Source organism: Anneissia japonica, unplaced genomic scaffold (assembly GCF_011630105.1).
Source record: "Anneissia japonica isolate Jap-2015-1 unplaced genomic scaffold, ASM1163010v1 scaffold288073_len612986_cov165, whole genome shotgun sequence".
Taxonomy (NCBI): Eukaryota; Metazoa; Echinodermata; class Crinoidea; order Comatulida; family Comatulidae; genus Anneissia; species Anneissia japonica.
This window is the reverse complement of record NW_022731366.1, coordinates 221,963-238,335: the sequence shown is the minus strand read 5'-3', so window position 1 is coordinate 238,335 and position 16,373 is coordinate 221,963. Positions and strand designations below refer to the sequence as shown.

General features: G+C 34.6%; 1 protein-coding gene across 3 annotated transcripts in view; it reads right to left on the bottom strand.

Moving 5' to 3' along the window:
• Positions 1 to 3,133: 3,133 nt before the first annotated feature.
• The window catches only part of LOC117115366 (serine/threonine-protein kinase SBK1-like), a 28,849-nt gene continuing 15,609 nt past the window's right edge, over positions 3,134 to 16,373 (bottom strand). For all 3 annotated transcript variants that reach the window (XM_033259132.1, XM_033259133.1, XM_033259134.1), the window contains one exon: positions 3,134 to 6,343. In XM_033259132.1, coding sequence (XP_033115023.1) covers positions 4,914 to 6,074 — 1,161 coding nt within the window. In that variant the 5' untranslated portion in view covers positions 6,075 to 6,343 and the 3' untranslated portion in view covers positions 3,134 to 4,913. The remainder of the gene's footprint in view (positions 6,344 to 16,373) is intronic.

The window sequence follows — 16,373 nt, the reverse complement described above, 5'->3', positions numbered from 1 at the left end:
AACACAAACAAAATCACAAATTTGTTTCAGACATTATCTGAAAATCATTTTCTCAGCTTAACATATTTTGTAACATCGCCCTCTTGCGACGACCACGAATGAAAAATGGAACTACTGTATACAGTTTTTGCCATCTTTGTCATCACTCGTAGCAATTTTGAATGAATTCATCTCCATCGTAAAAAAAAAAAAAAAAAAAAAAAAAAAAATCCACTCGATGAGTTTCTTTATGATTGATAAGAATGCATTCGCTTTTTTTAATAAATCAAAATGTATTTCTTGATTAATGTATATATTGTCATCAGGCTTAACTGAATTAGCTGACCGTTGCTCGAGTGTATAATATGTTTTATTATTAAGAAGAAAATCAATCAATTCATTAAAAATAAATAAATACATGTAAGCAAAAGAGTAATGATATGTCTAGTTACCGTATGCTATCATATAATATTGTTAACCGCTTTAGGGCTATTGTTAGTGTAAGGCCTTATATACACTGTAAAAACGGCGTGGAGGATTAAACGCAAAGCTCCACGGAATGTTGTCCCGTCTTTGATGACACGTTTAAAATCTAAACGTGTTTAGGCCCGACCTAATTTGTTTAGGCTCCTGACGTGTTTAGCATTAGATGTGTTTAGGTATTTAACGTCATGAAGTAATAATAATAATAATAATAATAATAATAATAATAATAATTAAAAAAAAAAAAAAAAAAAAAAAAAAAAAAAAAAAAAAAAAAAAATAATAATAATAATAATTTAGATTTAGGGATGACTGTACTTCAAACAGTTGGCTGCCATATCCTGATTAGTTGATCAAATTGATTGATTGAATTATATAAATAAATGGACGCATGCCTATTATTTAATTCTAAACAGCTGATGGTTCAGCAGTAGCTATCATTCCATGGCTGTTGTAAGCGTCAGGCTTCGAATGGGCTGCCGCGTATAGGACTTTCCGGTGCTGCTAGTCCTAGACTATGGCCCACTTTTTGTGGCATCCCATACGTTAAGCAAAACTTCAATACAAACCAGTAAAGGGCGCTACCTATGCCCTTTTGTAAATTTAGAACAATCGGGTTTTCTACTAAAATAATACCCAAAGTTAAGATTAGTCTCTGTCTTTTACTTATGTATCATGGCGTACGCAAGCAAAAACGATATGTTCATAATACAGATTTGTTTACATTTAAAAACTAGGGAAGATGGGCGTAATTAAGCACCTTTTTCCCACCTCCCACACCCCCAATACCGGTAACTCAGTAGCCTAGTGTTCCCGAGTTTTTTTCCGTAAACATCCTTTTTGTGTCTTATTAGAGGAATCAGTTGTACGACATCTCAAAAAGACGTTTTCCTCCGGAACCTGATTTTAAAGCTTCACCTGGTTAAAAACTAAATGCGTGGGCAGTTCATGTCGTTCATTTTCTCACATTAAACTATAGCCTATATATTTATTTGCGGTGTGTTATTTTAAAATTTCATTCCGGGAGCATTATGGTAACATAGCTTGTGTTTATCATTACATAAAAACCAAAACCAAGTAGATGTGACATATTAGAATGTTCAAGAAGGCCTAATTTAACCCATTTCCATTTTGACTCTCTATGATTTTTAGTACCAGGTTTTATACCGGTATTATTGCATAGTGTATTTCCACTATTTTGCACACCAAGAGTGTAATTGCAATTATTATCGTATTTATTGTAATTATTGATAATTATGGTAAATGGTTCCCTCATTATCGTCATCATTATCACCATCGTAGTCGTCATCATTATCCTCGTCATCATCAACATCATCATCATCATCATCATCATCATCACCATCATCATCATCATCATTATATAACATAATACAAAATGACATTGTATGAGATAAATTTTAGATTTAATAACGTTCCTGTATTCAAATTCTTCAGCGGCAGATGAGGAAAGTAAACTAGTTCGATGGTTACGATAAATGCAATGTCCATGTTAGTATATTTGTCCTTAAATCATGCATGCTCTGTATCAGATATATAACCGCGTCAATTACAATAATCAAATTTGTTTTCGGTGTCAAATATGAAGGAATTTCTACGATAATGTATATTACTTGTCCTAAACACATACTTTCGATTTATAGCGTGAATTAATTGAGAAATCGATTCGAGAACTCTACGACATTTGCGGTGTTTATGACATTTTTGCTGTACTGAACCGGCTATTAATCGTTGTAAACCGCCTTTGTGATTATAATACGTATTAGAAAAGGTTACAATGAGATCACAAAGGCATTATAAAGGTATTAATAGTATAACATAGAATTATTTTGTAATAGAATGATGTTTTTGATATGCCGCCAAAGATTTAAATTAAATGGCAACTCATATCTTCGATTACTTTAGGCCTAAGCTCTTTGAAAACAGTCGTCATGGAGAGGTTTAAATGTGGTACTTTACTTACAAAGGGAGTGAGGCGAATTCATTTATGTAGTGAAATGAGGTAGCCTACATTTGTCATATTCATGCTACGCGGTTGGCCTATGCATACAAACACGCACGATAATGACTTAAGCTAACATGACCCAATTCAATTACTCGTCACCTTACACCCTCGCAGGCATTTTAATGTTGCGATATTGCAAACTCGTTATTATATTCCAATCTCAAGACTAAAGGAAATAATAACAAAGCATACCGATATCCAATCTGTCTTCATGAAATTACCATTTGATTAAGTTATATTGATTGTCACCAGCCCAAAGACACTGTTCATCACAAATGGATGACCGCTGCATATCCAGGTCAAATAATGAAGGTATAAAATAAACGTCAACCATTACATAATGCGTTTAACTTTAATGTTTTTAACAGGGGTGGCGTTAGGATTTGCCCGGGGGGGGGGTCGAGGTCCCCGGTAGAGGGGCCGATTCTCCCGACGAGGGGCCAGATTTCCCAGACGATAGCAAAGTGGGCGTGGTCGAGCTTCGATTAAAATATTTTGAAAGTGGTCCAGGGGGCGAAGACCCCACAAATTTTGACAATTTAGGGGTTTCAAAGGCTTATTTAATCGATTTTAGAGTCTACTAATATGTAGAAAATACATAGGCCTACAATTTTTTTTTTATCTAGGACAATTGTGATTTTTCTCTCCGAAGGGAGGGGGGGGGGGGGGGGGGAAACTCTCCCCGACGGGGCCCTGGCTTTTAAGCCTTTTATTTTGGAATAGGAAGTATGAGAAGTAATACAGATATTCGTATCTTCATCACTGACATGCAATGTAATTATAATTACATTTGCCGCCATATGGTCCACCGTATTTATTGGAATATGAAACCCTAGATTCAGAGTATGATGATCAATTCGCAAACAATATCATTGTGAACAGATGTTATCTCATGAAAGTGTTGATCAACTACTAATATTTTTATCTATTTATTTAATTATTTTCAAATACAAAGCGCCATTTTGCCAGGTCAGTGAGTCCTCATGCTTAATGTTGCTGCTGGAACGCAGGAACAGTCAACCCCACCATGCACCAATTTATAATCCTGGAGAGAAGCAATGCAGATAAATAGCGCTCGAATTGCGCTATCGTGCTGTAAAGTATGCTTTGCCCAAGGGCACAGCGAACGATTGAACTCCGAACTTAAGGATTCCACTGCGTTAAACCACTTCCATATTATTAAGTGAAGGTTTATTTGAATAAAAATCAAAATTAACATAAATGCGACATTAGTAGTATAATTTAATAAATAGGCCCCTACTGATCCTCATCGAATTGAAAACCACGTTGGTTATATAAGAACACTATTCCTGTATGAGCATAACTTTAATCGTAAAATAACAACGAGAAATAGACTACAGTCCAACTTGAAATTCAACGTAATGTAATAATAGATATATTCAACGCAATGTGGTAGCCAGCGTAACGTGGCAATCAACGTAACGCGTCGAATCGACGTAACATTATATTAATAATCAACGTGGCGTTGTAAATCAAGTATAGGCCTATAAGATACTTTATTAAGTCTTTTAATGTTAGAGAACTACTTGTATCGTTTACAAAAATTCGTCAACGTCAACAAGCAATGTGTAGGCCCTAAAGCCCAGATGGCAAATTATGTTGGGAAATGTCGGGTGCATCCTAAGATGCTAACCTCAAGTGAAGACAGGCGAAGAAAAATCACGCGACTGGTGGATGCAGGGTTGATACAAACCTGGTCGAAATAACGTAATGGTCGTAATCATATTTTCTGAGCACTTATTATCTTTGTTCTTAAATAAAACAAAATTATTAACTCGAAGACGATTCTTTTCATAATAATCCAGCAATCATTTTGTTCGTACTGTAGACCTAGGCCTATATCAAATTCATTCACGTGAGCGATAAGATTTCGCTAAGAAAACTAATAAGTCCTTACGTAGTCCTGCGTCATATCATATACTCTTTATATACAATACAGTACTTCATTTTGATATTCATTTTGTACAAAATCTCTATTAAAGAACATTTCAAAATTTCTCTATATTATTATTATTTGTTCCTATTTTAATTGACTTTAAAAAAATTATTGGTTTACAACTCAACTCTATCCTTTGTTTTACATTTTCACACTTAAAAAGTCATCCATGTTTGAAAGACGATCATTTATCTGCCTACTTTAATATTACAGACCCGTAGCGTGACTTATATGCGGGAGGTTCGTTTCAGTGGAAAGTGGACCCTTTGGCTTGTATGATCTCCGATACTCTGGAGAACATTGTAAATATATCTACGAATATCAAGTTTTCGTTTTTTAATGAGGACCTTCTCCAGTTTTTGGGCTGTTCGTCGTAACCCCCTTAACACCCCCCGCCACCCACGCTACGGGCCTGTATTATCTATTGTCATCCCAAGCTTGTTCAGTACAAACTCTTAATAGTAGGCCTAGTTAATCAATGCCATTTTCAACGTCATTTGTATTTTTTTCATCAGAATCCTTTAGAACATTGCTGTTTTTTGATTCATCGGAGGTTACTGGTGACGTCACTTGACACTGTTCGACCCAATCTATAGTCCTTTGTTTTCTGTTTTCTTTATTTGTTTCCGTCACCACACCATGAGATCGCAATTTACGCCGTAGGTCTTCCATGGCTTCGCGATTTCCAGCGTCCTCGTCTGTTGATCGATTTCGTTTGCTCGGCGTTATCCAATCATCCTCCACATACTTGAAGAAGTCTGTAATGGCACACCTTCGTGATGTCTTCAAATCTAAAGCTTTACGGTAGAACTTCAACAACCTCGGGGTGAACATTCTCCAGTCTTGTGGCAGAACGTGCGACCGTCTCTTCACCCATTTAGAAAAATCAGAAAAATATTGATCGGTTTGGTCAGCTTTCTCCCAAGGAAAGCTACCAGTCAGAGTACAAAAAACTAGCACTGCAAATGACCAGACATCCTGGCCCAACTCAACCGAATAACCCTCGTGTTTTACAGCCTTGCATATTTCTGGTGGTGTATAGGGAATACTATGAGCTGTCTTTCTGACGTGAGAACCCTTTTTTCTAGTCATTCCAAAATCAGTTAATTTCACCATTGTTAACGACTCATCAAACACAAGAACATTCTCTGGTTTGATATCACGATGCACCATGTTTTGCCCGTGAAGAAATGAAATAGCCGAAGCAATTTGTGGTAGACAAGATTTCGCCCTGCTTTCCAAAAGACCTTTATGAGGCGGTATGGCGTCAAAGAGATCTCCGACTGGCGCGTATTCCTGAGCAAAAACGTACGCTTCTGGAGTCTCGAAGGCAGCTTCAAAAGTACAAACTACGTGTGCATGACCACATAGAAAATAACTCATTCGAAACTCCCGCTGAAAGTCTTTAAAATTTGTTTTAGATTTTAAAATATATTTCAACGCTAACTTTGTACCGCTTTCTTTTTCTGTTACCAATTCAACTCGACCAAAGGTACCTTCACCAAGTACGCGCTCCGTTTCATAGGTACCCGTATCCAACTTGAACCGAACCGCGCTACTAGAAACGGACGGTAACTTCGCCGGCATGGTTGCGGCCGCATTCGTTTTACTCTCCGTCAACTTTTTGAACATGTTTGAAAATCAAAAGTATTCTCCAATTTAATCCACACGCAAATTGAAAACATACTTAGCTCTTCGATTGGATTTCCATGGTCTCTGCTGCATAATGGAGAGTGTGGGAATAACAACGGATTCGTGTTGTTGACTCAGTAATTATCTGGGTTGCTTCTTTTGCCTAATGCGTCAACGTCTCGCTTTTCGATTTCTGTGTCTTCTTACCACTTGTCGACGGGATATGTGTCGTACGCATGTCGTCTCTGACTCGAAATGGCTTGCGACAGCTGAGAAGAATGAAAAATATAAAGAGGATGAGTTTTCACGGGGACAGTCGATTAAATATCTCGAATGTCATAAAGGTTAGGAATGGAATGACAACGGATTTCATATCATACCGTTCATAAAACAAACATGGCAGCGATTCATTATATCTGCCACATTGCTTTCTCGTGGAGAAGCAATTGCTACAAAGGCGGTGGTCTAGTTTATGTAATATTTAGCAGGGTCGCCCGAGGCCACACATGTGGCCACACATCTATCAAGCTAAAAGTTTCTTCATTTTTTGTATCGATCCAAAATCAGTAAAGAATTATAAACCACAGAGAACAGGAGCGATACAAAAAGCAAGAAACCATGAAGTAAAAGTAAAGCTAATGGCACTTTATAATTATCAATAATTAATTAATTAATGGAATGGTTGATTGATATATTGATTGAATGGTTGATTGATTTATTGATTGACTGATTTGTTGATTGGTTTTTATTGACTGATTGATTGATTGAGGAGAGAAAACTATTACCGGTACCATTAAAGAAGCTCCATATACTCAATTTTAAGTTAGAAAATTAGTGTTTAAAAAAACATAAATAGCCTGCCGTGCAGTATAAAATCAATATCGTATCAGATAAAATCGGCATTAAAATTCTTCTGATTTTCAAATACTCATGAAAATATAATTTCTGCAATGTATAAAATAATGCAAATATTCACTTTTTAAATTTCTAAGGTCATGTGGCTACTATTCGTATCCAGATTATTGCATGTTAGATGTCCTGTTTGATTTATTTCACTATTAGATTAAACTCTGTGATATTGAAATTCAAAGCCAGAATATAACGAATATTGCTATTATGACATTTTATTGTTTATCATTTATTACACATTCGTACAATAAAATAACAAAAATATAATATAAAATAACTGAAGGATTACAAAAATTGAAGCACTCAAGGACAGAAGGCATCAAATTTAAACTATAAGTAAAGAAAATAGTTAAAAAAATAATAAAAATAAAATACTAATAATGATAGTAATTATAATCATAATGATAATAATAATGATAATGATACAAATATAATTATATTGACTAATAATTTTAAATTTTAATATAATAATAGGCCTACACTTGATAATATAGTAAACTACAATTAGACCTATCATTATTCATCCTCATTTTCACCGCCATCATCATCATCGTCGTCGTCGTCGTCATCATCATAACATCATCGTCAATATTATATTATTATTATTATTATTAATATTACAACGATGAGGACAACGAACATGAGGATGATATAGTTACAATTAACAAACCAAATACAAAGTAACATATATGTATTTACAAACAATACCTTTAATATCAAAATAAATATATTTATAAGAAATATCTTTAAACTTTAACCTTTGATCGTAAACGTATCTTGCCACGGCGCCCGAACAGTATACTGTATGACGTGATCTAGATACAAATACTGTATATACTTTCTTATCTGCGCGGCGTCTAATATTAGTTTTGTAACTACACTCTCTCAAGAGAGTTCATTTCAGACGAGATGTTCAACTTACCTATGACTTTTGACACTGCAACCGGCATTTCGAAACAGTTCACAGCATTATGAAATATAAACATAAATTAGCTCTGAAGTCAGAGGTGTTCGTAGGGTAGGTAGGGGTGGCGCCAGCGGGGCCGGGGCCCCAAGTCGAAAAAAAACCCAATTCGTCGGGGAGAAAAAAATGTATATGTATTTTCTACATATTAGTAGACTCAATAATCAATTCAATAAGCCTTTGAAACCCCTAAACTGTCATATTTTTCGGAAGCTGCTCCCCCTGGAACACTTTCGAGATATTTTGAGCGACGTTCGACCACGCCCACCTTATTTTAGCCGGGGACCTCCCCCGTCAGGGACTTCGGACCCCCTATCGGTCGAATCTTGGCGCCACCACTGACGTAATGACGTCACTAATAGTCATCTGCGCATGCGAAAACGTTAAGTTCTCCTCGTCATTAAGCCTGTTTTCCACTAGGCGAATTTATTTGCGCGAATCGAAGACGTCGGTTCGGTTCCTGACCTCTGATTGGTTGGGCACTTTTTTCGCTTCGCAAAAAGTAGAAACTGCTCGAACTACCGATTTCGCTGAAGCGAAAACTCCAATAGAAATGTGAATGTGTATGCGCATGAACAGACGTTTTCGACTCGCGCGAATAAATTCACAAGTGGAAAACAGGCTTTAAGGCCGTTTCCCAACAATCGAAAATTTTTATTCATACGCATGCGTAGTTGAGAATCTCGTGCTGAAAATTAAACTGTGCATGCGTATAAGCAAACAACTTCGATTCGCACGAATATGTTCGTATAGTGGAAAACGGCCTTTATAGACCTGTGTATAAAGCGAATGTCGATAACCTTGCGCAGTACAGGTGCGCACTACATTATTTTCCAGACCACTATCAAACAGTCTAATTACGCTGCAAGTCATTATGCTATTTTTAGATAATTCTCAAGAGACACATTTTCAGATAAAGATTGGATCTCAATCTTGATGAGGTATAGTTATTTTGCGGCGTCGCGAAGTATATGACATGTGTGTATGAATACAGGAACATAAACACTACTGGCCACTGTGATATCACGTTTCGATATATAATATTCCCTACCTATTCACGAAAAAAAAAATTAAAATATCATCTTGTTTACATAACTTCGTGGATGAATTTATCCATCATCATAAACCATTGATAGACTTCGGATTATCATTTTCCAGTTTTTTTCATCACATCAACAGAACATAGAGATCACGTATTACAGATGCTTATACTAGATTATATCATGGAGGTATAAAATAATAGATACAAATAAAATAAATAATGTTATACCTTCATGGTTATATATTTAGGCAATAGGAACGCATATATTTGTTTCGACAGCATTTCGTAATACACCTCCAAAATAATGGCAAATTCAAGTTATAGCTGGTACGCCAAGAACATTTTAAAGACCTATAATAGATTGACATGATAGCCTATGTAGGCCTAACCGTAGGTGGATATTTGCTACTTCAAATCCAGACAAATCGTCTGTTGTGGACAGACGAGAGTAGCTGGTACCGGTAAATTTACCTTGTATTGTACCTCAACGAAGGGACCCTTTAGGGGAGAAGTAAGTTACTGTAAGAGCAAGTCCACACTTCTACAAGTACGATGATCCTCACATCAGAGAGGCCTGTACTTATCGGAAGACAGATATATAAATACAATTAAAAGAATCCATCTTGTACGTCCGCAGAAGATGGTTTAAATCTATATTCCAAATCTCCCCCCAAGCGTACTACTACAGCACGCTTAATTTTTTAAAAGGATGATTGAGCGCAATATAAAGTGTTTCCATTTAACAATATTAGTTGCAATGGAAACATTTAGTTGCTGACGAAAAAACAATCTCAATTATCCGATGAAAAGTTCGAACACATTTTGGCTGATAAGGTTAGTAAAGCTCAGAAAGAAAAAAATGTAATCAATATCAAGGACTTAACTGAGAAAAGCTCTGCCAATCAATAACATTCCTAATGATTGTTAAGGTGAAGACATACGATTGCATATTATTAATCACTGTGTAAAATATGCTGTCACTCAGTGTATTTCAGTCAAATGACGTTGCTAATGACAGTTGTCAATGCTAAAGAGCGTATCCCTTGATGAATTAAATGAATAGCGGACGTTTTGAGAATTCGACGTCGAAAGAGAATGTATAATAATAACAACACTTATGTTCTCGAGGTTTTTTGTTATTTCCATGACAAAAAAATAAAAGCATAAATCTTCTGTTGATATACACTTATTAATGTTAGGCCTACTTTATTTGGATTGATATTGATGTCTTTAGACTGGGTAGTATATAGTCTTATTTTTCTAAAGTGTGTATACTGCAGGTCCCTATTCAATGTTCTCGCCACATGCATCAACTAACTATAAAACCAAATGATTACACTATCATTACAGTACCTTAATTACATAAACACGTTGTCAATGTACTTTTGTATCCCCTACCCATTGAACAGGTCGACCATCATCTTTTATAACTATGGCGTTATCAAAGAGGGATGGCTATGGGGAAGCTGGTATAAGGGGGTGGGGAGCTAGCGCATAAAGTCAGGGGAGCTAGCTGAACCGGCCCCTTTTTACAAGGTAAAAAATATAAAAAAAAGGAAGAAAAACAAATGCCCCGGCCCCCTAGGGGTAGTGTTATCTCGGTCGGCCCCACTTTTATCCCCGCCCTTTTTGGACAACAGTCTGGATCCGTCCCTGCAGACTGACATGAAGAATGAATGGATGAATTGAAGAATTAATGAACGAAAGCAAGATTGACTGAACTAGCAACTTAACAATCTTGCTGACTGAATGAATGATAACGAAAGAATGAACGAACGAACGAATGAATGAGCAATTGAATGAATCAATGAATTAATCAATTATGCATTTATTGGCAGAGTCGTCAAGATCGAATCATCCATCTTTGAGTTGACTCATATACCGTCTACTGACCATTTCCCGAGAAATGCAAAGGCTATCAGAGCTGACGAATTTCATCCTGCCTCCAGTATTTTATTTGGTTTTTGAGCAGTGGTCAGCGATATTGACCCTAATGCAAATTAAAGCCAGATTTAGCAATGGCTATTATCCAGAAGCAGAACTCTCAATAGCTGTATAGTGTGATACATCCTTATGAAATGCGAGTAAATTATAAAATTAGCAGGTTTGTTCTTGTATTCTTATGTTTTGGTAATAACTCTGATTGTCACACGATAAGTTCTTACGTAAGGTACGTTTTATTATAATGTTTAACTGTCTATAGGCTGTTATGTATTTTTCAAAAGAGGGAAGTAATTATGTAGGTTCATCAAATATTCGCAAATCAGCAAATGAAATACTAGATGAAAGAGTGTAGTATAAAATGTATGAATTAGTGTTTTGGATGACTGACATTAATTGATAACCATTACCATAAATGGATCTAGTGTTAAAGCTGTAAATGAAACCACTCATCTTGGTCATACGCTTTCAGAAAATATTTATGATTTTAATGGTACCAAATGTATTCACGACTTTAATCGCTAATGTATTATGTTTATTGTAAACTTTCGGTATGTTAGTTCGGAAATTAAAAATCTACTTTTTCAAAATTATTGTACTAGCTTGTATGGTTGCCAAATTCTCCCCTTAGGCTATTTGATGCTAAAATCGAGAGTATTTATACTGCATGGAGGGTTGCAATTCGGCGTGTCTGGAGATTACCTAGACGTACTCATTGTGCACTTTTAGCACATATTGCTGACTGTGATATCAAATTGATGTTAGCCAAACGTTGCATAATTGTATTGGCAAGGCTCTCAAATGTACCAATTCAAAAGTACAAACTGTAGGCCTAACTAAAATGGGTCTGTTTGGGCCATATTCTCTAATTGGAGTAAATTACAGAATATTGCTTTCCCGATATAATATGAGTATGGATATTGTAAATGAATGGAATAATTTGATCATTCATAATAATGATATTGTTAGAAGCGCAGAACAAATTAAAGACCCTGTACACATTATTTGATGACGCGTTTACAGATCACCTTAACAGGAGGCAATGCCGAGCATTATTGATTACTTATGTACTAATTAATTTCTTGTTTTTTAGATTTTGAGTGATGTCTGTACTTGGTTTTTTGATGTTTTTAAAAATGTATTTTTGATTGTATTTCTAAGTCCGAAGACTTGTTTCCAGTGGGTCCATTTGGTCAAGGTGGTGAATTCGGCAGTACACGGGTGACAATCCCCTACTCTTTTCCGAAAAGTGTAGGCCTACTGCGTTCTTTAATGTGCACATGGGCCATATTGCACACGGGACCAAGGACATACACGTCTCATTCGAAAGACGGTGCGCTATCGTAACTTGTATTTCAGCCCTCCAGCTGAAACAAAAAGCAGGGCAGCGATAGGAATTGAACCGGGGTCCTAAAGATCTCCACGGTTCAGCTCACACTCAGTGGCTACCACCAGTTTAGCAGACCGAGTAACCGCTCCTCATTCACTCATTAATTGCTTCATTCGTTCATTCATCCATCCATTCAGCCAACCAACCAACCAATCAATCATTTACACTACCATTCAAATTGATTGATTGATTGATTGATGGATAGATGGATGGATGGGTATAAAAATTGATGATTGATTGAATTACTCATGACATGCCTATGTCATTATGTAAGGCTACATTCGTGTATACAACACATTCTATAGCCTACAGCACATTAATATGTGAACGATTTAAGGTCGGATGGGGAGCTTATAAAATAATCAATTATTTTGGAAGCAGATGGTGCAATACAACGAGCGTAAATAGAACAAGGAGTACGCGATACGCCTACGTGCATCACGTTTCAACCATTCCTCCACATACACGGACTCTTTATTAAACTAGATATAAGAAGATAGGCTTAGGAGAGATATTAGAAACAACAGCTTCGACCAAAACCAAAGTTCCATGATCTACATTAATGCTTCTCTCTACCCACGCGACAACTGGGTACCTGGAAGGATATGCAAGTTAATTGTTTGTCTGTACACGGATCCCCGTTAGACTGGAACACTTCCCAGAGAGTTGAAAAATTTTACATTTTACATGGTGGATGATTATGAAACTAATGAACTGAAGGAGTTTTGAAGGCTTTTTGCACTATGAATAATGCATTAAAGTAAAATAAAAGAATTGAAAATACTAGACCATACAATTATTATGCATTAAAATAAATAACAGAATCTAAGAAAAACAGAAATTCGTCTACAATGTGGGTGGAAAGATAATTATTAGTTGTATAGTAATAAACGAGATCTAAACTTTTCTTTAAGGTGCTTGTCCTGCAAGCGATTTTTTTTACCGACGTGACTTCTGCAGGAACTCCGCTTCGAGTCTTGCACTAATAGTATATAAAACGTCTGGTGTATCTTTACTTTGTTTCAGCTATACCATCATTCCAATTGTCCAAGGTTCACAAACGTGAATTTAATGACCATAAATCATCAAAATATCAAAAACTTGCCGAACTTAAATGAGATAAAAAAATCACCATCTATGACGTCATATGCATTAAACGCATTAGTCATACGTCATCACACTACGGAATTGTACTATATTAAGAAGACAATTGTAAGATGCCTATTTTGAAAAATACATTAACGTGAGTCAAGGGAAGCAATTTGAAGAAATAATTAATTATGCCTGCATCTGCACGTGTTCTTGAAGCTCTCATATGTTAAGCCCTGTTCAGACCATCACATTTTACGGTATTTGACAAAAAAAGCATGTGACATGCCTAAATATGGTCATGATGACATCACATGACATCACATCATGACCATATATAGGCACATCATGACTATATATGGGCATACAACAGTTTTGTGTCAAAGAAAATTATGATAGTCTGGACAGAGCTTTATACTAACTTTAAAGCGTCTTGCGTTTTCATTTTACTTAATCTCTCGCATTTTGGACTGCGATAATGTAAAGCGGTTTGAGATGTAAAGAGGTAAAAAGATCTATATTATCAAAACATAATTATGTTCGTGTATCCCAGCCATATTTCGACATTAATAATATCCAGACCGCAAAATTCAACCCAATGAAATGAATTTGCACGTCAGAAGGAAGACTGCTACTAGAACAATTTACTATACAACACACATATAAATAAATAATATTATATGAAAAGGCAAAATACTGAAAAAAAAACAATGAACGGGAAACAATGGCTAGAGATACAGATTTGAGAAGCAGCAGCTAAAAAGTAAACGCAAGTATTAACAGCCAGAAATAGAACCAGAGCTTTGGGACAACACTAGTCCTTCCTTAGTGACGAGTGTAATATATATATATAAATTATATATACAAAATATATATATATATACATATACTCCTGTCTCTTATACACATCTAGATGTGTATAAGAGACAGCTCTTAAATGCATGATAAATAAATAAACATACTTTTCTAATTATATTACTGTTTTTTGATGACATAATTTGATAGAATTTTTCATTTGTTGGAAAATTAATATAATATGATGGGAGATATGTTTTTCTTAAATCAGAATATAACTTGCAAAACAAAAGAAAATGAATCTCATCTTCGATACTACCATCTTGGCAAATACAAAGTCTATTTTTATAATTAACATTGTTTTTACGCATATATATATATGTATGGAGTGAAACGTTAGATAAATAGGTGTACCTTAACTAAAGGAATACTTTTTAAGAATACAAATGTAACGTAGAATGAATAAGAGTAATTTAGTAGGAATAAATATAATTGGGAATACATTATGTGCGAGAAAATATGCAATTAACTGTAAATTATAAGCCTAATGGGTAACAAATAATGAAAAAAAAAATTACAGCATGGTTAAGGAGATATGAGAATGCAATGAAAAGGTTTATTTCAAATCTAGGTTGAATTTGTTATATTCTTGGTAACGGACATACATATGCTGTCAATATTCCAGACAGGCGTAGCGGCGTAGGCCTATTACTATGATACGACCGACAATGACCATCATCGAGAGAAAGCAAATATACCTGGAACCTGTCTATCACAGTAATGAGAATTCGCGTTTTAAAGCACCATGGGAATATTATAGTTCATTATATGGCCGCCATTATTACAAAATATAATCTTTATATAATTAAACTTTATTATTATTTTCATTATTATTACTAGTATTTTTTATCAAGGAAAAAGTTATTTATCAATTGCTTGAAAAATTTACGCGAGCTCTTTCTGGCAAGTGTTGGGTATACTGCACACAGTATGCAATCAAATTAATAGTAATAATAGTAATAATAATAATAATAATACTAATAATAATAATAATAATAATAATAATAATAATAATAATAATAATAATACTAATAATAATAATATTAATAATAATAATAATATTAGTAGTAATAATAATAATAATAATAATAATAATAATAATAATAATAATAACAACAACAACAACCTAGGGCATTTTACTGTTACAGTATATAATTCTAATTGTTTATATATACAAAAAACACTCTTAACACACATTTATACTGATGACTGCACAAGTTTAACTGAATAGTTTCTCATGACCAAAACAATAAAACAAAATATGATGGTGCTGATAATAATAATAATAATAATAATAATAATAATAATAATAATAATAACAACAACCTATGGTTAATTCTAATTATTTATATATACAGAAAACACTCTTAACACACATTAATACTGATGACTACACAAGTTTAACTGAATAGTTTCTCATGATCAAAACAATTAAACAAAATATGATGGTGCTGATAATAATAATAATAATAATATTATTATTATTATCAATAATAATAATAATAATAATAATAATAATAATAATAGTAATAGTAATAATAATAATAATAATAATAATAATAATAATCATAATAATCATAATAACAATAATAAGTGACATTTATAAAGCAAGCAAGCCGACATGAGAGCGCATAAATATGATACTACCGTACACTAATATAAACACTCACAAAATGGGGCTAAGGTGAGGAGTTTTTGGAGATGTATTATTTTAGTACTTTGTTCACTGATACTATCCTTGCTGCTTTTGTAGTGTAGATCTGTCTTCTGAAATTTCTTAAATATCCATTTAAAACAAATAAGGCTAATATTAAGTCAGATAATGGGATAATGCAAATTGATCGTGCTACTCAATAATATTTCACTTTAAAATAGTACCGTGGACATGTACTTAGGCGATGTAGACGCAGAAGCTGTGACGTGACTCTAATCCATCGCCAACCTTTATATCTCGGTTTCTGTGCTGGAGAATAACAATGTAATTTACCGTGAAGGTTATGATGTTATTGTTAGTGCGTGTACCGGTAATGTATCAAAATGCAGAGGAAATAATATATCAAGAATGTTATGTAAAAGCATTTCATTTCATTTCAAATATATGTATATATA